The 25,883-nt window shown below is 43.9% G+C and overlaps 1 protein-coding gene and 1 long non-coding RNA gene across 9 annotated transcripts; one reads left to right on the plus strand and one right to left on the minus strand.

Annotated features, from left to right (window-relative positions):
• The first annotated feature begins 37 nt into the window (after positions 1-37).
• LOC117446140 (transcription activator BRG1) lies at positions 38-25,653 on the plus strand. 8 transcript variants are annotated; one of them, XM_034082152.1, is made up of 34 exons: positions 38-125; positions 684-934; positions 1,806-1,938; positions 3,103-3,624; positions 4,235-4,333; positions 4,739-4,982; positions 5,093-5,219; positions 5,330-5,503; positions 5,622-5,795; positions 5,899-6,084; positions 6,186-6,233; positions 6,738-6,868; positions 7,149-7,200; positions 7,275-7,384; positions 7,508-7,655; positions 7,964-8,127; positions 8,242-8,308; positions 8,387-8,497; positions 9,013-9,255; positions 9,350-9,463; positions 9,606-9,713; positions 10,195-10,281; positions 10,482-10,528; positions 10,611-10,777; positions 10,933-11,096; positions 12,189-12,449; positions 12,544-12,621; positions 12,729-12,947; positions 13,061-13,341; positions 13,819-13,927; positions 17,092-17,193; positions 18,791-18,926; positions 19,132-19,271; positions 23,732-25,653. In XM_034082152.1, the coding sequence occupies exons 2-34, from the start codon at positions 722-724 to the stop codon at positions 23,777-23,779; spliced, it is 5,007 nt and encodes a 1,668-aa protein (XP_033938043.1). In that variant the 5' UTR covers positions 38-125; positions 684-721; the 3' UTR covers positions 23,780-25,653. The 8 variants fall into 8 exon arrangements, with proteins under 8 accessions (XP_033938043.1, XP_033938053.1, XP_033938062.1 ...); XM_034082162.1 differs by having other exon boundaries at positions 18,794-18,926; XM_034082171.1 differs by having other exon boundaries at positions 13,079-13,341.
• On the minus strand, positions 20,235-22,766 carry LOC139434678 (uncharacterized). The gene is made up of 6 exons (XR_011643998.1): positions 22,578-22,766; positions 22,114-22,301; positions 21,714-21,827; positions 21,082-21,289; positions 20,841-20,967; positions 20,235-20,758 (listed from the first exon to the last, which is right to left on the minus strand). It is a non-coding gene; the product is annotated as an uncharacterized lncRNA (long non-coding RNA).
• Positions 25,654-25,883: the final 230 nt, after the last annotated feature.

The raw sequence follows: 25,883 nt of genomic DNA on the forward strand, positions 1-25,883 counted from the left end.
TGCGCACGCATGCGCGCTGCCTGCCGCACAGCGGTGACTAGACATTCGGTCATAAAAACAGAGGAGGGGGCGCTCGCGCCGCGCCGGTGAAACAAATCAACGCTTGGAGGCTAAATACCAACAGGGTGAGTAGACTAATTGCGTCAACTCCTGCGTCTTCTTCTATGCCCAAAACATCAACTCAGGAGCGCAGAAATTCACCCAGGACCGCTGTCCTGTTGATGCGGGTAGGTCAGTAGCACAAGCACAAACCGCCATTCCCCTTTTTTATATTTAACGAGACAGGCTTTCATAGTCTGAGTGAGAATGATCTTAGTAGCGGGCTCATGTGCATGATTTACCGTTCCCCCGCGTTCAGTTCAAGCGCAGTGGCAGACCCTGCAGCTGTAATTGCATATGGGCACAACGGGTGATTTGGTGCAGCACAGCGGGACAAGATATGGGAGGCGGTTGATACATTTCAGCCAAATCTTGCAAAGATTTTTGCACCAACTTATTTTATCAGTAAAGCATAGTTAAAGGCAGATATGAAGCTTCACTGTCACATTTTTTCCAATCATTTCTCTAATCAATCCAGTGAACAATTGCTATTATCACTAACTTTTTCCGTATTGCATTGCCATAGTTAAACGTTTTAAAAAGATCCAAATCTCCATCATACTCTCTGACCTTCTCTTTCCCAGGTCTCTGCTGCTCACCCAGGAGCAGGAGATCCAGGCCGATGTCCACCCCAGATCCCCCCATGGGAAGCACACCTCGCCCAGGTCCTTCCCCTGGCCCAGGTCCTTCCCCCGGGGCTATGCTAGGCCCCAGCCCAGGGCCCTCTCCAGGCTCCTCTCACAGTATGATGGGCCCCAGCCCTGGCCCTCCCTCTGGGCACCCCCAGCTAGTGCCCTCTGGATACGGCCAGGAGAGCATGCACCCTCTGCACAAAGTAAGGACGTACAAACACCAATCATCCCGCTGACACACACCACTGTTAATGCGGGTCCATTAGGAAACAGAGGGGTGTGAGCAAGTATTTTATTTTGCACATTAATGAGTTTAAATATCACATTCACATGAGTTGCAGACTCTGAGGCACTTTTGTGGACATTAATTCCACAGAAAGAAACATAAATCTTGGTTGATTGTTATTTAAACATCGTTTATGTTTGTGAAAGCACCTTCACTTTACATTTACATTTGAGCTCCACCTGTATCATAATTGGCATATGCTGACACCAGCACGTTGTTACACTAATCCATGTTTGAGAAAGCCATCATTGATGTTAGATTGAAATAACTGTGAATAACTACAGCTGCCTATTCATTCATACAGTATTCAACCTCTACCCTTATTCTATATTTTTCACCAAATATTGTTCCTGATTCGAGTTCAATTATCAAAATGTTTTAACAGTATTACTTCAACAGTAAAACCGAATTAGGATTGACAAACCGTTGCATTGAATAGTACTTTATGGACATGGTTTAAACCTGAATATATGTAGCACAAAAACAAAAAGCATTTCTCTCAAATATTGTGTTTGTATGCTGGTCCCAAAGAGCTAACCAATCACTATAACATGTTAAATAGTAATTTACGAACCATTTATAAGGAAGTGATTAATAAGGGCAAGTTTCTTGATATTGAAAAAACTGTGCCTGTCCCATTATCTTACATCTCCTTATGTTTTATATTATATAAACACTGTTGTTATGTTAATCCCAAGGTGCTTTCCCCCTAGCAGAATTATACTATGTTTGCAGCTGAACCTAATGGTTTAATTTGAACCCTGATTGATTTCTTCTGTATTCGACAGCCCATGGAGAGCATGCATGAGAAGAGCCTGAGTGAGGAGAGTCGCTTCAGTCAGATGAAGGGACTGTCTCTGAGACAGGGCGTGCACAGTGGCATGGGCCCTCCACCCAGTCCTCTGGACCAACACTCACAAGGTAGGCATGCTACGGAGACTTAAGCAATGTCCTGCTTTCCAGCCTTGCGTAAGTTGTGTTCTTCTGTGATGGTGTGGTTATGAGGCGTGGTTGGCTTATAGGGAATTTTACTGTTGAAACAATTGAATATTCCATGAGTCATTTTTTTCAAATGCATTTCTTTTAAAGAAGCACATGTATGCTTTTTTGCGTTTTTCCCTTTCCAGTAGTGTGATATATAGGTTTGTGTGCATGAAAAAGGTCTGCTAAGGCAAAAAAGTGTATCTCCCCCCTGCTGATTTGACTCCTTTGTATACTTCTATAACATAGTGACATCATTATATAACCCTCCCTTCAACACATTGTACATGATAGGCTAAGGGGCATGATAACTCTAGTTGGTTGACCAATCACAACAGAGTTGGCCAGCTAACCAATCAGAGCAGACTGGGCTCTGGTTTTAGACAGAGGGTGAAGAGAGGTGCTGCAGCACAGGCAGTATTAGAAAAATAAAACGCTTTTTGAACACTAAAGCATGTAAAGATGTCACAGTAGCAGCACAAAATACAAGATGAACCTGAAAATGAGCAGAATATGTCTTTTAATATCAAAATACTGAAGCAGTACAGTGGCCCTTCCTAAAACCGCCACTGTTAACAGTCAGGTGGCAACTTGTTTGCTTAGCCTCTAACTGACACCTGCTGTATGCAGGAAATGAAACAAGACAGACTGGCAGGCTTAGCTCTTTGAATCACAGTTAAAAACATTACGAAATTACCGTCTGGTAGGGTGTGAATAGTGTTGGGAAATAATGTACTATTCATCATCTACTGTATGTCGCAAGCTTTTGTTAAAAGGAAGTTTTTACATTTTCCGAAATCAGTGTTCGAACAGAAGATTGTTACCTCTCATGTTGTTACAATAAATGTGAAGCTAGGGCCATGAGACAGTTGAAGCAAAAATAATAGAGACCAACACCTATAAGGCTCACTGATTATACATATTATATCATGTTTGTTTAGGGTAATAAAAAACAACAAGTCTTTGTTTTAATGGGATTGTGTAGTATGGGAATATTTCTTGGTCAGACAAATATCTCCTGAAATATTTCCCAAAGAGACCCAAGGTGAGGGACAACACTGCTTTCATCCACCTGTGTGTCCATCTTTCTGTCTGTGTTTCCAGGTTACCACTCTCCGTTGGGGGGCTCTGACCACTCCAGCCCCGTCCCTTCAAATGGCCCCCCCTCTGGACCTCTCATGCCATCCTCCTCTTCCTCCTCTGGTTGTCCCGGCTCTACACCATTAGACGGTCCCGGTGTAGATCAGCACACTCTGGGTCCCACTAACCGGCCTGGCCCACCCGGCCCCAGTCCAGGACCCAGCATGGGCCTTGGTGTCTCTACCCTTGTATCTGGCCTTGAGTCTGGAGGCCCTCCTGGTCCTGGAGGTCCTGGTGGCCCGACTCCCTTCAACCAGAACCAGCTCCACCAGCTCAGAGCCCAGATCATGGCTTATAAGATGCTGGCCCGGGGTCAGCCCCTGCCAGATCACCTCCAGATGGCTGTCCAAGGAAAGAGGCCGATGCCTGGAATGCAGCAGCCAATGCAAAGCCTGGTTCCTGGAGGGGGAGGCGGGCTGATGGGGGGACCAGCAGGACCCATACTAGGGCCGGGGATGATGGGTTCCGGCTATGGCCGAGTTCATGGTGAGCATGTATGGAACGTGTCTGCATTACCAAGCTATGTCCTGTGTTGGCTGACTGATAAAAGTCAAACTGGGCATGTATGTTACATTTGGCCTTATGAAGTACAAACACACTTCCCTTTTCTTGTACATATCCATGATTTTTTCATATTTCATTTGTACTCATTTATTACTTGGGTTCACAGTTATTTTTCCTTATTCTTCCTTCTTGTCAGTTAGTACTCTTATCAAAATCTAAATAAAAGAAAACCATCTTGCTTACACATTCCACAAGTGGTTTGTCTAATGCAAGAAAATAGCATTTTAAAATTGAGGAACATAAAAAAAAAAAAAAGTTTAATAAACCAATGGTTATACTCAAGTGGGATTCATCACTCAGCACACTAAGAGCAGGTTTAGATGGTTCAGGAGCATCTGGAGTTAATTTCGCATCTATAAAAAGCAGAGAATTATGAGTAAGATACAAGATAAGTTGTTTTATACTTTAATTAGCTGCACATTTCCACAAAAGTTATCTTCTTAAAGTCTGCTTAACATATGTTTTGTAGATTTTGTGTTATACATGTAATAGTAACCTTAAAGCTTAAATTAGCTGTACACATTTTTCCTAGGAATGATGGGTCCCAACATGCCTCCTCCAGTCCCATCAGCTACTCCAGTTGGGATGCAGATGCAAAACCCAAACGGACCTCCCAAATCCTGGCCAGAAGGTATGTGATGTAAGACTTGGGGAAACCTGTCTTTTGTTGGACATGTGTAAAATCAGAGGAAGATAGAGCTGGTATATCTATATAAATTGTAGTTATAACCACTAATCCATGTAAACACTTTACATTTGTTATGTCGGTGCCTTACCCCAGGTGCATGTGCATCCTCATGGGTGTGAATAGTACAGATGGGTGTACACAATACACATAAATGGGGACATGTTCTTTAAACGTTGCTCCACTATGCTTGGTTATAAACTCCACAGGTTAGCTTTCGTAGATCTTACAGGACCCAAAAGACCCAAATATTTTCCTTAAAAAAAACAACATTTTAGGCAGAACACTTTATGTAGCGTTTCCATAAAAATAGTAGACCTTTTCTTTCTTTTTAACACTTCATCTGTCCAGGCCCCCTGGTGAATGCAGCAGCCCCCTCTAACGCACCCCAGAAGCTAATTCCCCCTCAGCCCACTGGCCGGCCATCAGTTCCTCCAGCTGCCTCTCCAGTAATGCCTCCACAGACCCAGTCCCCCGGCCAGCCGGCACAGCCCACTCCCATGATGCCTTTCCACACCAAGCAGAACCGCATCACCCCCATCCAAAAACCCTGCGGCCTCGACCCAGTGGAGATTCTACAGGAGAGGGAGTTCAGGTACGCCTTGGGAAACACAGCTACCTTCATCTCATTTACATTAAGGAGACATTTCTTAGTAGAAAAAAGATAAAGCATTAATAATTCCTAATAAAGTACACTTCCCTCAGGTTACAGGCTCGGATCACTCATCGTATTGCTGAGCTGGAGAACCTGCCAGGCTCTCTGGCTGGTGACCTGCGTACAAAAGCTACTATTGAGCTCAAAGCCCTCCGACTGCTTAACTTCCAGAGACAGGTATGCACTACATCTTCAGGCTTAAAATGTTTTTATTTCCACCTTCACAGCATCACATTTTGAAGGTTTTCAGTGGCATGATAACTCCGTGTTTGTCTGTCTATCCACAGTTGCGTCAAGAGGTGGTGGTGTGCATGCACCGGGACACAGCTCTAGAGACGGCCCTCGATGCCAAGGCCTACAAGCGAAGCAAGCATCAGTCTCTGCGAGAGGCGCGCATCACGGAGAAACTGGAGAAGCAGCAGAAGATTGAGCAAGAGCGCAAACGAAGGCAGAAACATCAGGTAGAGGACAAACACATTGGTGAAGTTCAAGATTAAAAGTGTTTTTTTAATTGACTCTTCTCTTCTACTGTGATATATCTTCTCTTTCCTTAATCCCAATCTTGCATTCTGCTCTTAGGAGTACCTGAACAGCATCCTGCAGCACGCCAAAGACTTCAAAGAATACCACCGATCCATCACAGGCAAAATGCAGAAGCTGACAAAAGCAGTGGCCACCTACCACGCCAACACTGAGCGGGAGCAGAAGAAAGAGAACGAGCGTATTGAGAAAGAGAGGATGAGGAGGCTCATGGTGAGAAGAAACCACAGAGACACAGTTAGAAAAGCATGCAAATGACACCCTCAATGGTATACATACTGTCCTACACACACTGTGTATATGTCTGTCCTGCAAGGCCGAGGATGAGGAGGGCTATCGTAAACTGATCGACCAGAAGAAGGATAAGCGCCTGGCCTACCTGCTGCAGCAGACTGACGAGTACGTGGCCAACCTCACCGATCTGGTCCGAGCTCACAAAGCTGCGCAGGCCCTCAAGGAGAAAAAGAAGAAGAAGAAGAAGAAGAAGAAGAAAAAGAAGAAGGTATGGAAAACACCAGCACCAGTGATTTTGAATGTGATAGCTATTGACTTGAGAGATGTAAGTGAGCTTTATTGTGGTTGGTCAACCTCTTCTTCTTGCAGTTGGAGAGTGCTGAGGGTCAGACTCCTGCCATGGGTCCTGATGGAGAGGTGAGCAGCAGCTGTCATGGTGGCATGACATTTTTTTTAAGGATTTGGGATTAATGTTTATCTGTAGGGAAGTCGCTGATTGCATAATACAGTTACTCTTTAAACATACTCTGTTTACTTTGCTGGGATTCTTTGTAGCTTATTCTTGGTGTCCCTGGAGACCTCTTTTTGATAAAATGTCCGCACAAAGCTTTGTGGGTAATGTTTTTCTCTTTTTGTTGTTATCATGGCAATAGGTAAAATCTGCATACTTTCATATGATCCCAATATTATTGTTTTCATGAGGCATAAAGTGTACTGCATATGATATATATATATATACACATAATCGATGGTTTTTGCCAACAATATGCATGTGTGAATATTGAGAAATCAATGCCGTAAATGATCTGTCATCGGGAACAACAATTGTATTGAAAGACTATGTGAAGCTTTGTCTCGTGTTAATTAGCCACCATGTAAACCAGTCCTGTCCTAAAGATAACCTTCGTCCCCCCCCTGCAGCCTCTGGATGAGACGAGTCAGATGAGTGACCTTCCGGTGAAGGTCATCCACGTGGACAGCGGGAAGATCCTGACAGGGGTGGACGCTCCTAGAGCCGGACAGCTGGAGACCTGGCTGGAGATGAACCCTGGGTGAGACTGGCTGGAGAGAGGAGGAGTGACGTCTGAGAGTGTGTCTGGAGGTGCCTCAATGGCTGTCAGGCTATTTGTTTGTCTGATTTTTGCTAAATTGCCATTGCCAGGACATATTATCAATCTGAGAGAATATATCACTTGGCACCTTCAACTGGCTTTTTTATTTAACTCGTTTTTATATTTTATATGTGTGGTTTAGAAACCTGTGCATAAGGATGACTTACAGTATTGTTGAAATGTTCACATACTAATTTGAGTATCCATGTATTTCTTCCAGTTATGAGGTGGCTCCTCGTGAAGACAGCGAGGAGGAGGAGGAAGAGGAGGAGGTGGGTTGTTTTAGGGACATGTTTGAAACCAGTTTCATATTCACTGCTCAAATCACTGACAAGCTGTCTGGCAGGAGGAAGAGGAGGAGCCTCAACCGTCAGCTAACCAGGTGGAGGAGGAGAAGAAGATTACAGATCCCGACTGCGAGGACGCGTCAGAGGTGGATGTCCGACACATCATCGAGTCAGTAGAAAAAAGGAGCACTAGACTTCTTGAATACTTTTACAATTATGTTGTTGAGCCACAAGTGCTCAGAACATAATATGGTTGATTAATTAAACTGTAATTTGTCTCCACATGTAACAGAAATGCTAAACAGGACGTGGATGATGAATATAGCGGAGCAGCGTTCGCCCGAAGCCTCCAGTCATATTACGCTGTTGCTCACGCTGTCACGGAGAAGGTGGACAAACAGTCCACTTTTTTAATAAATGGACAACTCAAACAGTATCAGGTGAATAATCACAGTCAGATCAATCACATTATATTTTCTACCTGGCTATAGGGCTTATAAATAATATCTTAATATTTGTAGACTGGGTGCACACTACTTTTTGAGTTAACTGACTGCTTATGAAAATGTCATGACAATCTGTACTTGATTCTCAATATTACATCTGACATGGAAGTAGCAGCAAAACATTGAGTATATTTAAGATATCACCCACTCCTACCTTGCCATGCATGAAGACAGTTTTTGAATGTCATGACTTGACAAAGGAGTTAAATGCTTTGCTTGATTCTCCCTTTACTGTCCTGCAGGTTAAAGGATTGGAGTGGCTGGTTTCCCTCTACAACAATAACCTGAACGGGATCCTGGCTGATGAGATGGGCCTGGGGAAAACCATCCAGACTATCGCCCTCATCACGTACCTCATGGAGCACAAGCGGCTCAACGGCGCCTACCTCATCATCGTACCACTCTCGTTAGCATAACCTCTTAATTTGCAAAGATATATTTCATATTTTGTTGTCATTCATCAGCATATTTCCTCTGAACACATTGATTAATTAAAAACAGAGCTGCCTCTCATTTACAGAACTCTTTCTAACTGGGTGTATGAGTTTGACAAATGGGCACCGACAGTCGTGAAAGTGTCCTACAAGGTGGGCTTCTCCAAATGCTTTTATTGTTCGTATGGTAGCTTTTGGTTCTATTGTTAAACACTTAAACCTGTCTTTCAGGGGTCTCCTGCTGCAAGAAGAGCCTTTGTGCCTCAACTGCGCAGTGGAAAGTTTAACGTTTTACTCACCACTTACGAGTACATCATCAAGGATAAACAAGTGCTGGCCAAGGTGAGATGGGATACACAAACAAACACAAGCAGAAGGAGACACACCCAGGCAGTCGTAGTGTAATTCATTTGAGCTAATCTTTAGATTTTGCTTGAGGTTTCCATGTGTTTTTGTTCATCGTCTCCCATTCCTTAAATCCCCAAAGTTTGAAAAGTATTTTATCCTGGCCAATCTGACCGCCCACTCTGCTGCGTCTCAGTGCTTTCTCCTAGGTGCTGCCACACTGACACCGCCTGTCTCCCTCTGTCCTCTCTGACGTCATGCTGTCATGCACTCATGTAGTCATTTAGGCTTCCTGACTGCTCAAAGGTGGGTGTTGAGGTTAAGGCAATACTTTCCCCTTGTGATGGCTCAAGGCTTTGGCTCGCGCCTGAGCCAGGGTGGGTCCCGAGGACACGATGGACAATCTTACTTATGAACACTTTCAGTTTTTGGTTGCTTTGGAATCGGGCGATAGTATAGTGGCAGCCTTATCTAAATGAACTTGTCTGCTCTCTCCAATACATCAACACCAGATTCGTTGGAAGTACATGATTGTGGACGAGGGCCACCGGATGAAGAACCACCACTGTAAGCTGACCCAGGTTCTGAACACACACTACCTGGCCCCGCGCCGTGTACTGCTCACAGGAACCCCGCTGCAGAACAAACTACCCGAGCTCTGGGCGCTGCTCAACTTCCTGCTGCCCACCATATTCAAGAGCTGCATCACCTTCGAGCAGTGGTTCAACGCCCCTTTCGCTATGACAGGAGAGAAGGTGGGGCGAAGTCGTAGCAACATCACATCCCTTTTTATTAAATGTGAGATAAGGCAGGAGGTAGAGCGTCATTTCGTCTTCTCTCACTCCCTAGGTTGATCTTAATGAAGAGGAGACCATCTTGATTATCCGTCGTCTCCATAAAGTCCTTCGCCCCTTCCTCTTGCGCAGATTAAAGAAGGAGGTGGAGGCCCAGCTTCCAGAGAAGGCATGTTTCACGTATTATAGCACACAGAAGACAAAATAACAGACACACTTCTACAAACAGACAAAGAGAGCGCAAATATCAGTCAAGATGATCTCCTGATGGATTTCTTTCATTCATTTATCTTCTCTCTCCTCTCCGTCAGGTGGAGTACGTGATAAAGTGTGACATGTCGTCTCTTCAGAGAGTGCTCTACAGGCACATGCAAGCCAAGGGGGTCCTGCTCACTGACGGATCAGAAAAGGACAAGAAGGTGAGCACATAAACACTCAAACACTTTGGGTGCTACCTAGTGTATCATTAGATTAAACATACTTATTTTAGGTACATGCTTTTTTTAATAGAACAAAATAATATATGGCATTAAGAGAATTTATATCATCATCATATTTCATTTAGAAGTTGACTTTGGAAAAAGTTAACAAACCCTGACTCACACAGAGATGTATTAGCTATGACAGGTCAAGAACATATACTGTAGTGGGATTTGTACACAAGTGAATATTTGGTTTCATTATCATCAAAGCCTGAATTTCTTATCTGACATTCACAAAGAACTTTGAGTAAAAGCTGAGAGTTAGATCTTTGGCTCTCACATATTTCTTTAATTAAGTCATCAAAAGAAAGAGATTTGATGACTGTGCTAGGAAGACCCTTAAATAAATAAATGCTGAATGATTGAAAGTATAAAACTGTGATTACAAGCTGTACTTGTGTCTTGTTGTGTTTAACAGGGTAAAGGAGGCACAAAGACACTGATGAACACCATCATGCAGCTGAGGAAGATCTGTAACCACCCTTACATGTTTCATCAAATAGAGGTACTATTGAGGAGTGGGATACAACAACATTTTAAACATCCTATTATGTACAAAATTCATAAAGCCAGCATAACATTTTTTTTTCCTACTGTATAGCTAAGCTTTCACATTTCACACAAGGCTGACTTTGTAGCGGTAATGCAGTATTGACTTTGGGTATTTGACTAAATTACAGAAAACATTGTTGATTGCTTTTGCAGGAATCTTTCTCTGAACATTTAGGATTATCTGGTGGGATAGTCCAGGGGTAAGTGCTGATTCCATTGAAAGGTTAAGATCACTCACACTAACCGTAACCCTTGTAACCCATACACCTACCTTTACGTCAGTCTTGAACTGTATCGGGCATCAGGAAAGTTTGAGGTGTTGGATCGAATCCTGCCAAAGCTCAACGCCACAAACCACAGAGTGCTGCTCTTCTGTCAGATGACCACTCTCATGACCATCATGGAGGACTACTTTGCTTATCGCGGCTTCAAGTATCTGCGCCTGGATGGTGAGACAGATTACTCATGAATTTATCCTTTATTCTTTTTATATTTCATTCATTATTTTTCCTGAAATCTCTTCCTTTCCTCTTTCTAATCAGCTTCTTTTTAGTTATTCCATCATGTGCTTTTCTTCTCTTTTCCCCACTCCCTTAAATCTCAGGTTCCACAAAGGCTGATGATAGAGGAATGTTACTGAAGACTTTTAATGAACCAGGGTCAGACTACTTTATCTTCCTCCTGAGCACAAGAGCCGGAGGCCTCGGCCTCAACCTGCAGTCTGCGGACACTGTGATTATTTTTGACTCTGACTGGAACCCACATCAGGTACACACATTTATTTTAGATAACAAATGATGCCATTAAATAAAAAACCAAGCTTATATCAAAATTAACCTTTTTCTACGTAATGATTTGAATCACCAAGCACCATGATTTATTGCACTTTATTTCAAAGTCCCCGATTATACTGTTTTTCATCAATAGGTCTCCGATATATACAAAACATGTCTCTGACGTGTTTGGCTCGAAATAACAAGTAGATAACCCATTGTAGCATCCCATAACCCTCTCTCTTTCAGCCCTGTTTCAAAAGTGCTGATTCTGTCTGTTACTTTAGATGAAAATAAGGAGCCATTCCCCACGCCCCTCTGAGAGATATTTGGTTAAAAATAACACAATGGTGCTCTAGGAGGAGATTCAGGTGATAAGTTGGGGGGGGGTTACCTTGGTTGGTGATTGGCTAATGGTTACACAAGCCAAAAAATCGTTATGACATCATAAAGTGGCCAAAATCTGATCAGCTCATTTTCAGACACGTTTTTATATAAATGGATCAGGACAAAAAGTGAGCGAATCGTTTTTCCTGAAACGTTCAGAATCTCTTTGCACAGAGGGGACACATGTTTATGTATAAAAGACATGAAAAGGTGCATGTTGCATGTAGTTCCCCTTTAAAGTAACATATCATTTGAAAAAGCAAATACAAGATGCTGTAAAAGGGTAACTATCGCCATTAAACATATGAGAGTACTCAGTTAGCAGGAAATATTGGATGGCTGTTTATCTTTGGCCCTGTGAATGCTAATTGACGGTCCTTTGTGGCTCAGAATATGATTGAAATATCAAGATCCACCTGTGATTTGTAAAGGTAAAATAGATGGAGCAGAGGCGTGTGACTTTAATTTTCTTTATGTAATCAAAAACTGTCTACACAGCTCTTCATTTGCTGTAAAGTTTATTAGATTATACCCTTCATTTTAATTGCATTTGATTAGATTTTTCCAACATGATAGACAGACTGCCAAAGCAGTGACCATTCACGACAGTGTCACATGAAGTTTGACTGCTACGAACCCTCCTTGGTCCTGATACAGAGAATAAGTGTAGGTTCAAATGTTGCTCTTTATCCCTCTCCAGGACTTGCAGGCTCAGGACAGAGCTCACCGTATTGGTCAGCTAAACGAGGTGCGAGTGCTGCGTTTGTGCACGGTAAACAGCGTCGAAGAGAAAATCCTGGCTGCTGCCAAATACAAACTGAACGTGGACCAAAAGGTCATTCAGGCTGGCATGTTTGACCAGAAGTCTTCGAGCCACGAGCGCAGGGCCTTCCTACAGGCCATCCTGGAACACGAGGAGCAAGACGAGGTCGGGGAACAGGAAGTGTGTCTACGAATTAATGTGTGTGTGTGTGCGTGCGTGCACCTGAAACACAACATTTAAAAGAGTCAACTTGCTTCTACTCTGCCTGCCAACCTGTGGTCACTGTTTTCAGGAGGAGGATGAGGTGCCAGATGACGAGACGGTCAACCAGATGATCGCCAGGAGTGAGGACGAGTTCGACCAGTTCATGGTCAGTGTTTTAAAGATAGTTTTAAAGTGTTCACCTCCAGCACTGACCAAAATCTTCTCCCTACATATGACTTCTGTTGACCTTTTTTCAATCTCTCCCTCCCACAGCGTATGGACCTTGACCGCCGTCGTGAGGAAGCCCGTAACCCGCGGAGAAAACCTCGTCTGATGGAGGAAGACGAGCTACCCACTTGGATCATGAAGGACGACGCTGAGGTTGAACGTCTGACCTGCGAGGAGGAAGAGGAGAAATTGTTTGGAAGAGGGTCTCGAGAGCGGAAGGAGGTGGACTACAGCGACTCACTGACGGAGAAGCAATGGCTCAAGGTAATTAGGGAAGAGCAGAATAACAGATGTCAAATTAAAATACAAAATGAAACGTTGCTTTATGAAGTTGATTCTTCCTTTGTGATTTCTATATTTCTATTTGAATCTCTCAGTCTGTGTTTCCCATGCAGGCAATAGAGGAAGGCAAACTAGATGAGTTGGAGGAGGAGGTACGGCACAAGAAGACCACCCGCAAGAGGAAGAGAGACCGCGACCTGGACCTCCCCGGTCCCTCCTCTTCCCTAGGGGGACGAGGGCGAGGGGACAAGGATGATGACGGGAAGAGGCAAAGGAAGAGGGGGCGACCACCTGCTGATAAACTCTCCCCCAACCCCCCCTCCCTCTCAAAGAAGATGAGGAAGATCGTAGATGCTGTCATCAAGTATAAAGACAGGTAGCTCGCTCGTTATTTTTTTGGGGAAAAAAAGATGTAGCAAGATTTTACTCATGTGTGACCATAATCTTTTGAGTTTCAGGTCAACTAAATGTAAAAAAAAGAATTGATCTTATACTTAATTTAACTATAGAGAATCAGCATAAAGTATTCACAATGCACATTTCCTGAGATATTTTGTATTATTATGATTAAATTCATAGTAGATTTAATTCTTGAACTTTTAGCCTGTTAGTTAAGTGGGTGTAATATGTTTGGGCGGCTTTGGGTTACAAAAACGTTTTATGTGTATGATTATTTAAAGCATTGTATTGATGAGACACAGGCAAACAGTCGTTTATCTGAACTCCTATGCTTAAACCTTTTCAATAAATGAAACAAAGGGAAATCTGAAACAATGAATTGAACAACTCATGGGGAGCATTCAGTTGTTGAAAAAGGTGTTTCGTCTCATCCTGATGATGTAATGTCCTGCAGCGCCAGTGGTCGTCAGCTGAGCGAAGTGTTCATCCAGCTGCCGTCTCGAAAGGAGCTTCCAGAGTACTACGAACTGATCCGCAAGCCTGTGGACTTCAGAAAGATCAAGGTTAGATCTGAAAAAAAAAAGATTCTGTCGGGGTAAGTCGGTCACTGCAGCAGCAAAGTATAAACCACACAACAACAAAAAACAACAACGAAATGTACAGCAGACAGATAAAAGTGACGTGTGTAGTGCCGAGAGACGGGAGTCGGAGACGGGGTATCGAAGGTACAAGCTAGACTTTTATTTAGCATCTGAAAACACATGTAAACAACTTCATGCCCGGGAAGCGAAGACCGGCGGAAACAGGAAGTCCGGTTCACTAAAATGTCCGTGCAGAACAATACCCTAACCCATAGTCACCGACCGTGACCTCCTCCAGGCGTAATCCTGTGACCGAGGCCTTGAGGGTCTGGACCCCGTGGTCAGAGGCCTCGTCAGCGCCCATGCGGAGGTAATCGAGGCCCAGCTGCACAGCTCCGATGACCGCTCTGGAGGGGCAGTCCATGACCACGTTAGCCTTGCCAGCGATGTGTCGTATGTCCGTGGTGTACTCGGAGATTTACGAAAGTTGTCGTTGCTGTCGGGCGGACCACGGCTCGGCCACCTTGGACATGCAGAAGGTCAGTGGCTTGTGATCCACGAACGCCGCAAACTCCCAGCCTTCCAGCAGGAAACGGAAGTGGCGAACCGCCAAATAGAGACCAAGGAGTTCTCTGACGAAAGCGCTGTACTTGCGCTCCCTGGGAGTCAACTGGCGGCTAAAAAAGGCGAGCGGTTGACCCATTGTTCATGCATCGTGCCCACTGCGTAGTCTGACGCGTCGGTGGTGATAGCGATGGGGGCCCTGTGTGACGGGTGAGCCAACATGGCGGCTTCGCTCAGGGCGGCTTTGGTGGCGTTGAAAGCGACCTCCCATTCAGCCGTCCAGTCTATGGCCTGGCCGGGGGACGTACAGCGGGCGCATGGTGTGGGCCGCCCGGCGGATGAACTGGTGATAAAACGTCACCATCCCGAGGAACTCTCGGAGCACCCGAGCTTTAGGCGGTCGTGGAAAGGCAGACACGGCCTCCACTTTCGACGGGAGGGGGGCGGCGGCGGCCCCATCCTTGCTGATGAGTTGCCCGAGGAAATGGATGGAGGACAACCCGAACTGACACTTCGCCGGGTTGATAATCAGGCCGTGTTGGTTGAGCCTCGCGAAAAGGACCCGGAGATGTGCCTGGTGCTCTTCGGAGGAGGAGCTGGCGACCAGGATGTCGTCTAAATAGACGAAGATGAATGGCATGTCTCCGAGCGCTGAATCCATCAGCCGCTGAAAGGACTGAGCTGCGTTCTTAAGTCCAAACGGCATACGCAGGAACTCGAAAAGCCCAAACGGCGTAATTACCGCAGTTTTGGGGACGTCCGAGGGGTGCACCGGCACCTGGTGGTAGCCCCGCACCAGATCCACCTTGGAGAAACCAGCTTGCCCGCCAGGTGTGCAGAGAAGTCCTGGATGTGAGGGACCGGGTAGCGGTCTGGCGTAGTGGCGTGTCGTTAAGGCGGCGGTAGTCACCACACGGTCGCCAGCCACCGGCTGATTTAGGGACCATGTGAAGCGGCGAAGCCCAAGGGCTGTCTGAGTGGCGGATGATGCCCAGACACTCCATGTTGACGAACTCCGACTTGGCGACTGCCAGCATGCCAGGGTTGAGCCGCCGGGCCCTAGCGTAGACAGTGGGGCCTTCAGTGTCAATGTGGTGCTCTACCCCGTGTTTGGTAGTGGCAGCGGAAAAGGTGGGCTGCGTCAAGTCGGGAAACTCACTGAGAAGGTGCTGGAACTTGTCGCCCTGTGAGAGTGAACTGGAGAGCCCACTGAATGAGGCCTCGCCGCGGGTACACGTGAACGAGGCAAACATCAGCGCGTCCACCAGGCGGCTGTTCTTGACGGCCACCAGCAGTCCGTGAGCGCACAGGAAGTCTGCACCGAGGAGGGCGAAGGAGTCGTCAGCCGTGACGAAATCCCACTTAAACCGCTGACCCTCGAAGCACAGGTCCACTGTCTTTGTGCCATAGGTGGGAATAGGGGTGAATAGGGGTGTCGTTAGCGGACGTTAAAGGTGGGCCGTGGCCTCCACCGGCGGCGTCCTCCACGGTAGCCGGCAGGACGCTCCGCTGGGCTCTTGTGTCACAAAGGAGTCTGCGACCAGAGAGGGTGTCCCTGATGAACAGGAACCGGTTGAATGTGCCCACGCTCGCGGCCACTACCGAGCGCAGGCCTGGGCGTTTCTCGTTACCTTGTAGGTGCAGGGGGGGACGGCACATCTTCGCTTTCGCGCGTAGCGTGCATGGTAATAACACAGGCCAGGGCTGGAGTTGCTGACGTCGGCCCCGGAGCTTCTGCTAGGTGGCATGCCTGTACCAGGGAAGGTGCCGCTGCATGTCGGGGCCAGCACCTCCGGGGGAAAACGCTGTGTTGCCAGGAAGAACCGGTCGGCCAAAGCACGGGACTCAGTAATAGCCGTATTAGCGAGCACTGTCTGTACATGCGGCGGCATGTGCCGAAGAAACAGTTCTATGAACAAAAAATGAGGTTCTTCCGTACCCAGCAGGCTGAGCATCATCTCCATGTGGTCAGATGGCTTGTTGTCCCCCAGGCTATGAATAGCGAGCAGGCGTCGGGCCGGTTCTGACCGTGACAGCTCGAAAGTCTTTAGCAGGAAAGCCTTGAACGCTGCATATTTATCCTGGGCAGGAGGAGATGTAATAAAGCCCACCGTCCGGGTCGCAGTGGAGCTCCCCAGCGCCGAAACGACGTCAAAAAATAGCGTGCTGCGTCGTCAGTCACTCCGCGGAGGGCGAACTGAGCCTCCGCCTGAGCGAACCATGCAGCCGCAGATGTCTCCCAAAACTCCGGCAGTTTAGAAAAAACGGCGTTACTTTCCATGGTTGGTTCAGTCTCGGATCCTTCAACGAATGTCGGGGTCACCAATGTAGTGCCGAGAGACGGGATTCGGAGGCGGGGTATCGAAGGTACAAGCTAGACTTTTAGTTAGCATCTGAAAACGCATGTTAACAACTTCATGCCCGGGAAGCGAAGAACGGCAGAAACAGGAAGTCCGGTTCACTAAAATGTCCGTGCAGAACAATACCCCAACCCATAGATCCGTGGGTGAATAATGTCAATCACCACACGTGTTACTTTCTCATGTGTACTCAGTGATTAACATAATGTGTCTGCTCTGTAGGAGAAGATTCGAGGACATCACTACCGCAGTATGGGTGACCTGGAGCGAGACGTCATGCTGCTCTTTCAAAACGCTCAGACCTTCAACCTGGAGGGATCCCTGGTGAGACGCACTGTACACAGTCACAGCTCATGGACACAGAAACACGCCTGCTCTACTGTGTCCTGTCCAGTTAAAGTAGTAACACCAGCTGTATCAAGTGTTTATTTTTTTATTTGGATCTGCTATTGAGGTTTTCGAATAAAGGTTTAAATGTCTGTAAGCATATTTTTTGACCTCAATAACATAAAAGCAATCTTTCAACAAAATTCATAATGTGAATAAAATCGTTACATGGATTAAATAATTTTGTTAAGCTCCTGTCACACTGTCCCGAAATTGACACCCGATGGACACACGATAAAGGACATTTTCAAATTCGGCTCTGATCGTAACAACATCGGGCCATTCGTGAGGGCATCTTAATACATCGTATGACCGCCGGTGGAGTTTCTCAGGCTCCGGCAGCAACTTCGTGAGCGGTTGCAAAATCTTTGGCATGCCAAAAAATTGCCGAAGTACCTTGCGAAGGTTCATTTTCGTGTTGAATTCGTGTGTCCATTTTGCCCTTGGCACTCGTGAGGGCATCTTGTCAAATCGTGTCATCTTCGTGTGATCAGACGGTGCATTTGTTTGGCATGCCAAAGATGTTGCCACCGCTCACGAAGTTGCTGCCGGATCATGAGAAACTCCACCGGCCCGATGTTGTTACGATCAGAGCCGAATTTGAACATTTCCTTTATCGTGTGTCCATCTGGTTGTTTTATTGCACAACAAAATCATGTAAACATATTATGTAAATAACCCAATTTGTGTTCTGTGAAACTGAAAAGGATATTACATTATTTCTGTTACTTTCGTTGCAGTTGTATGTCTTAAATGTAATTTAGGTTAACTTCTTGTTTTATTTAGATTTAGGCGACAGGAAGTTGTTGTTGCTATGGAAGCAACATGACGAAGAAAACTTAATATCTTATAAAGGAAGGCGGAGAAAGTAAAGAACAAAGTCTGAAAATATCAGTACAGTATCATAGTACTTTAACATAATTATTTGTGTTACTTTCGTTGCAGTTGTATGTCTTAAATGTAATGTAAATGTTGCCTTTGTGTGTGGTTCGGAGCCATCTTCGAGCGAAATTCACAATTCCATATTCGTGTGTCGATCTGGTGTCAATTTCGGGACAGTGTGACGTGGGCTTTAATGAGTAACCTTTTACTAAAACCAATTTGTTTTTATTAACACAACTTGCCAGTGTGTTCTCTGTGTGAGCAGGAGAGCTATATGATGCTTTTGAAAGGTTAAAAAATAAAATATTAATATGGATTTAAGCAGAATATTTCGTCAGATAAAATCCAATGCAGCCATTACTGGAATCCTATCCTTCAAATACTATAACTGTACCTTTATCATTTATCCGAATTGTGCAAAAATACCGGGTTTAAACAGAATGAAGAGACATTCTTTGTCTCACTTATATATCCTTATGCTTATATTACTATACTTGTATATATCCTATTGGCCATAATTAAATGTCAAAAGTCAGATTGGTGAAACATGGAGGGAATTATGCAAACATCCTAGTAATCATAGATGAATTGTTTATACATGATTTTATATTGATAATGAAATTGTTTTCTATCATGTTTTTATCATTGTGAGCAGATCTATGAAGACTCCATCGTCCTCCAGTCAGTGTTTACCAGTCTGAGGCAGAAGATCGAGAAGGAGGAGGAAAGTGAGGGAGAGGAGAGTGAGGAAGAGGAAGATGATCTGGAAGAAGGTTCCGAGTCCGAATGTAAGCATGTCCTTGTGAAGAGTTGTTTTTTCTAAGTTGAATGAATGGGTTGTGATCAGGTTGTGATGTGCTTTTTTCACGGACCATTTTTCACTTGAAACAGACACTTTTGTTTCCCCTCACTAACACAGAAATGCTTTTACACACTTTAACTGCGTAATAATTAATCCTATATCTTGAACATTGCGTGAATGTTTGTCTCCAGCACACACAGTGAAAATGAAGATCCGTTTGGGAAAGAAGGATAAATCTGGAGATCGGGGGAAGGGTCGCAGCAGACGAACAGGACGCAACAGAGCCAAACCGGTTGTTAGTGATGACGACTCTGAGGATGAGCAGGAAGAGGTAACTCTCCGTCTGTCTCTGTATTTTCTTTATAACCTGGGAACAACTGTCAAATGTTTCCATTATACCTACAAAGCCTTGCTGACCCTTATGTGGCACCTGGTCTCTTCGGATGGTTTAGCACAAGCTAAAAACGCCCACAAAGGCGTTTGTGCTCAATAGGCGCATTCACACTGCGGTACTTTTCCCACAAAGGTTCATGCGAATTTAGTTCATGCGAACTAAAGAACTAAGTACAGATCGCGTTCACACCGGAAAAAGTCCCTGGGGGTGGATTAGGCAAATTAAGCCGCTGACGTCACTTCTTCTTCTGCTTTGGGTTTACTGGCAGGCCGCAAACCACTTCACGGCGTATACTCATAGACATATAAAGAGTAGACGCCGCATCGACCGCTGCTGCCTATTGGCGCTGACGAGCCGTGGGGCCGCCATCTTGGACCGGTCACCCGCTCCACTCAGTGTAATCTGTCTGGCAGGCGCAATGAAGTGTCAGCGCATTTTATCAATCATAACTCGCTGAATACAAAACTGATTTTCACGGGGGGGGTTTTCTGCAAACGTCATATGTAGGCATGATACCGGACACATGATTCGGCGTATTTTAATATTCATAGTAGGCTTAACAGCAATAGAATATTCTGGTATTTGATAGACTATGTTATGTATGATAGGTATTTTGCAAAAGACACACGATATAATATATACACACACACATAAAAAACACTAATGGTCTATATATGATAGAGAAGCATATTGTGTAGGCCTATACTCAACTATTTTAATAAGTTGAAAAATGAAGAAACAATAATACATTATACATAGACAGAAGTTATATATCAGTAAAAATGAATATCTATGTCATAAAAAATGAAAATGTACTTCTACATCTATATAAAAAATGTAAATGTTCAAGTTAAACACAAGAACATGACACCACCCCGCCCAAACCATATTTACACAAAGTTGCTCATGACACCCGAATGCCCCGTGCATGCGGCTCCTCCAAAGCATGACTGAGAACCTCTTTCTCATATCTTTGTCTTTGGGAAACCATCAAAATAAAAACGGGAGATTTGAGAGTCAACACAAAAACATTTTAAGAAGGAGGTCAAGCTTATTTTCTTCCTTCTTCTTCCTAGATAGATTAGATTAGATTTTAGATTTAGATTAGGACCCTTTGTGTTTCAGGTGACAAAGACTTCGTCAGGTAATATGCAATGGGAGCCTTCCAATGTCCGTGTAGGCCAACCACCATGAACACAAGAGCCTCAGTAGCAGCATCGGTCTCATTGTTTCCATCACCCATGTCTACAAAAGCAGACATTGACTGGTTATGTAGATTATATTGCACATGTTTTCTGATGGCCATGTCATCCAACATGAGTGAAACACATCCATATTTAGCCTGGTCGTCCTGGCATCTTCTCTCCAGCATATCCAGCATCATCTTGTTCAGGCCAGGCTTTCCATCCACCGAACACAGCCACCTGTAAAAAAATTGAGAAGTAGCTATTTAACGTACTTGCAACCGTAATTTCCAAAAATGAAATTGAACAACATTAAGACTACCTTTTTGTTGTAGTCTCTCTGAGGTATTTGTATGCCTTTGGGCCATGTAGATGGAGTGTGAGGGCAAGCTCTCTGTGGTCCTTGGAGTACTCATGGCCCTGCTTTGCCTTCAAGTCTATTTGAAGATCTGAAATTGTATGAGAAAAAATTAATAAGTCCCCTTCATATAATAACAAAGGAGTTTAATAAAGAGTGTAAGAGTAAGATGTACATGCATTTCAAAGTGCTAATTTAATTTTACCTGAGTAGAAATTAAGCCTCTTTGAGTTCTTCATTAATGAGGTTCTTTTCCCTCAAATCCCCCAAAAGAGTCCTCACTGTGTCTCTGCCCTCTTTTCTCTAGCCATGGCATTCTTCCTCTCTCGCTCGAGACTCTCCACTCTTGCTAAAGCTTCATTGAGTCTGGCCTTAAGAGCAGTAGGAGAAGTAGGCGAGACATCGCTATGATCCTAGAAAGAGGGATGAACATGGTTTGAGTGATGTTTCACTTCACACACATCACTTTGACACAACTAGAGTATGGCCCACATTATTTCTTATAGTCATCACCTGTCAAAGCCACTGCCAGCATCGTGTGTGTGTGTGTGTGTGTGTGTGTGTGTGTGTGTGTGTGTGTGTGTGTGTGTGTGTGTGTGTGTGTGTGTGTGTGTGTGTGTGTGTGTGTGTGTGTGTGTGTGTGTGTGTGTGTGTGTGTGTGTGTGTGTGTGCGCGCGTGTGTGCGCGTGAGTGTGCCAGGAATGCATGTTCAACATGTCTTCAATTGTGTGTGTATGTGTTTATTTGTGAGTGTGTTTAATATGAGTGGCAGCAAACAAGAGAGATTTTACTTTGTCTAGGACCATTATGAATGATGTTGAAAATAGAAATACTCACATCATTAGGCTGAGGTTGTGAGTGTGAGGTTGAAGCTTCTGGGTCGTCCTGAGGGGCCACAGACAGGCTCTCTTCAGCTTTTCTGGAAGGAGACGTAGTCCTGCCCTTTTCTGGCTAAAATGAAAAAGCATAATACTTGACACACACACACACACACACACACACACACACACACACACACACACACACACACACACACACACACACACACACACACACACACACACACACACACACACACACACACACACACACACACACACACACACACACAGACGCACACACACACACACACACACACACACACACACACACACACACACACACACACACACACACACAATTGATAATAGAATATTTACATTTATGAATGCTAATAGCCTTATGATGATACACCTACTCTTTGGAGGTGAACCGGGAAGCTGAAGATGGAGGGAATAACACCATCTCTGAGTCGGACAATCTGTCCTGTCAAACTCGTCCTGCTTAAAATGCTCACTGCAAATCACGGATGACTCGCTTGCAGTGAACCCTTCCCTCCTCAAAGCAACTTCCCACTTCTTTCTCATATCTTTGTCTTTGGGAAACCTTCAAAATAAAAACGGGAGATTTGAGAGTCAACACAAAAACATTTTAAGAAGGAGGTCAAGCTTATTTTCTTCCTTCTTCTTCCTAGATAGATTAGATTAGATTTTACTTTATTCATCCCACAACGGGGAAATTCACTTGTTACAGCAGCGATTTATAAAGTCTCAGTTGGCCATGAACATAATGTTTGCTGGCTACGATTTCGCTGGCGGACATCAATACAGTACAATAATATTCTATTTACAAAATACAACCAATTATAATGTTGAATCTTACTTGTGAAAAGTAATCCCCCGACCCCTGTTCGCAATCGTCCGCCGATTTGCACAGCAATATGCTGCACAGTGCTCTGGCATCTTGAAACCTCTGCTGTCTCTGGGTAGAATGTCTGTAGGATGACCGGTCCAAGATGGCGGCCGTATTTCTTGCGCCCCAGCAGCCAATGCGGCGTCTACTCTTTATATGTCTATGCGTATACTGCCGCCCAAAGTCCCCGGCCGGAAGTCCCCGGAGTTGGGGACTGGCTTCAGTGGAAGCTGCTGGGAGTCCCAGCAGCTTCTACTGAAGCCTTACGAGTAAATCGCCAGAACGCCGACACCTCCTCATCTCCACCGCTCCCATGTTTTATGTTGTGTTGCCATAAGTTAGTCTCTCTGCGTTTCTGCGCTGGGCTAATGCTAATAATGCTAATGCGAGGATAATAAAATGGCGGCTTCACAAAACTTTTTGGGAGTTTTACGGGGCGTTGTTTGCAATCCGCCCAGCCAATCAGAAATATAGCTCTTTTCTCACAAAAGAGCCGCTCGAAAGTCCCTGCTCTATAGCAGGGACTTTCGAGAGGGTAAAAAGGTTCACATGAACTAATTTTAGTGCCGGCTCTTTTTGGTGTGTGAACGCGATCATGAACTAAATTCGCATTCCTTTGTGGGAAAGTAGTGTGAATGCGCCTAATCAATGCATTAGTTGCAGATTTTCAGAAATCTTTTATTTGTCCTGCAAAGGGGACATTTACAACAATGTACACTAATGTACTGTATCATTATAAAAAGTGTTATTAAGTTCTAAACAAAGGTGAACATCTGAATGATCCACTTACATGTTCATATGCACTGTTGTTAGGTTTCAAGTTTCAAATAAAATAAAGTTTTATTTATATAGCACATTTATAAATGATTTTTGGTCGAGCCAAAGTGCTGTACATATACTAAAAGGATGTAGTTAAATAACTGTATTTTCCCTATGTGTCTTTATTATATCCAACGAGGAGGTTGTGTTGGAATTCAGTTGCACTTGGTGGAACTCTTGCAAAACTTATCCCATGATTTTTATCAGTTAATTTAAGTATTATAAGACATATTTTTCCCTTTTATATATAAAAATATGTATATTAAAAAGACCTTCTCTAGTTTTCTCTCTTATCTCTCTTCCAGGAGCGTTCCCCCAGTGCCACCGACGAGGAGTCCGGAATTGTAATGTAGAAGGGAAGGGGGAACAAAGGGATATTCCACCAACTCAAGTACTGCATTCATAGAAAATAAAACATGCCTCTGTCTACTCCACCCACCCTTGATCAAATGTCAAAGGACTCAAATGGAAAATGTGTTTTGTAAAACAATCAATTCAGGAACAACACGCATTCAATATGATAAAATACACAAATGTATTGGACTATGCCCATTACATTTCACGCTACTGCTCGGTGCAAAATGGTCCTTAAAAAAAAGGAGTGTATTTATCTTTTTTGGGAATATAATGAGAGTTTTTGATCAGTTGTATTGAGAATTGTATCTGCGTACTGGTGTTTAAAACACTAATCGGAGTCAGCTCGACTTAAAAGAAATACAGGAAAATACACTGAAGCCATTTTATAGTCATTATATTTCTGAGTTGCACAATTACAACACCTTCCTTGAAGTCATTTAACATTTATAAACAGCATATTAACATTCAAGACATTTCTGATAATATATTATGAAGAAGTTGAACACACACCTATAAGGACCGTAAGGTTTTTTTGATGTACAGTAACTATAATTCTCCTATGAAGACATGTTGTATATTATTAGAACCGTGTTTTACTTTAATTACATTAATCATCTGTTTAAAAACCAGCCTCATCTAATCTGTGACTGCAGGAGCAGTTATAGCTTTTGAGAATTACATGAATAAATGCTTACAAGTACATTAAAGTCTGTTATAAACCACCTACTTAATGTTGATATACTGATATAAATGCTAAATAGGAGGACTTAAATTGCTCCCAGTCAAACTAATTCCAGAGGATTAAAATTTCAATTGTATATGACATCTATATTTATTAAGATGTTCTTATTTTTTGGGGAAAGTTGTAATAAAATATGAGTCCTTAGCAAACCTGAGAAGAACTGGCGGGAACCAGTAATGTGAACTAAACAACCTTGAATGTAAACAGAAGATGTTTTCCCCCAGTTTCCTAACCTTACGTTCCCTTCCTGGACATGATGTTTTGCCTCTGCTTCTCTGTAGCAGTGTTGTAACAACAGTAGACCGCTTTGGAGCCACTGTGATTACCGAGGTGTGTGCACATCACATATTTGTGACCGGGGCTCACCGTTTTTGAGTTGGAAATCCAGCCAGCTGTGGGCACAGGGTGTTTCCAGACTTCTCAGAAGCTCTTTAGCAATTCACCAAAGTCATTACCTGACTGAGGTTCAATAGTGTTGGGTCCAGGTCACTATAAAGTACTGGTTCAAAACAACCTCGCTGCTGCTGCTGCTGCTGCATACTTGCTACACTTCCAATATAAGCACTTATAACTGTTGATTGTAGATTTAAAGAATCATGAGGTCGCAATTAATCAATGAGTACTGTAGCTTTAATTGCTTCTCCTTCAGTTGTTGTGTGGTGATTTTAGGATTTCAGTAGTAATTTATGTACTTTTAATGTTTTTTTTATTTGAAGACAAAGGACCAGAGGGACAGTGTCTCCTCTCTGCTTGTGATTGCCTCATGGCTTTACTGTGTTGGATATACTGTATAGAGTATTTTTTGAGTATAATGTCGATGCACGTGTGTACAGCTCGCAAGTTCAGTACTGTACTTTTTTCACAATGTAACTAGAGTGAACAACATACAACCATAGCATCAACATTTTCTCCACAACATTATAAAAATGTGTCTGTGTAGTGGTCATCATTGCTGGGACTCCGAACGTAACAATACAGTGAAAGCGATTGTTGTTGTGTGATGTAGTGCTGAGATGATTTATGGTTTGGCCAGGTGACGGGAAATTAATCAGCAATTGTATTAATAAATGCTGTGAGTCACGTTTTTTTGTAGGCAAAATAAACATTTGCTGGTGCCAGCTTCAAAAATGTCTGAGAGAGTATCTACGAATTTGAGACTTAACCCTCCTGTTGTCTTCGGGTCGAATCTGACCGATTTACTATCAATCGTAACTTTTTTGTTTTACATTCGATTGCATTAAGGCTTTATGATATACTTCACAGTAGACATTTGAACATATCAAATTGCTGAACACCACTTTCATTGCATTTTGGATGATTTAGTCAACTTTGTAACATCCATGGTGTTCTCGGTCAAA

Source organism: Pseudochaenichthys georgianus, chromosome 1, assembly GCF_902827115.2.
Source record: "Pseudochaenichthys georgianus chromosome 1, fPseGeo1.2, whole genome shotgun sequence".
NCBI classification, from domain to species: domain Eukaryota; kingdom Metazoa; phylum Chordata; class Actinopteri; order Perciformes; family Channichthyidae; genus Pseudochaenichthys; species Pseudochaenichthys georgianus.

Coding starts and splice junctions, on each gene's coding strand:
- LOC117446140 (XM_034082152.1), top strand. CDS start 722: ATGTCCACCCCAGATCCCCCCATGGGAAGCACACCTCGCCCAGGTCCT. Junction 1,939..3,102: donor TCTGGACCAACACTCACAAG/GTAGGCATGCTA, acceptor CTGTGTTTCCAG/GTTACCACTCTCCGTTGGGG. Junction 11,097..12,188: donor CTGACTGGAACCCACATCAG/GTACACACATTT, acceptor ATCCCTCTCCAG/GACTTGCAGGCTCAGGACAG.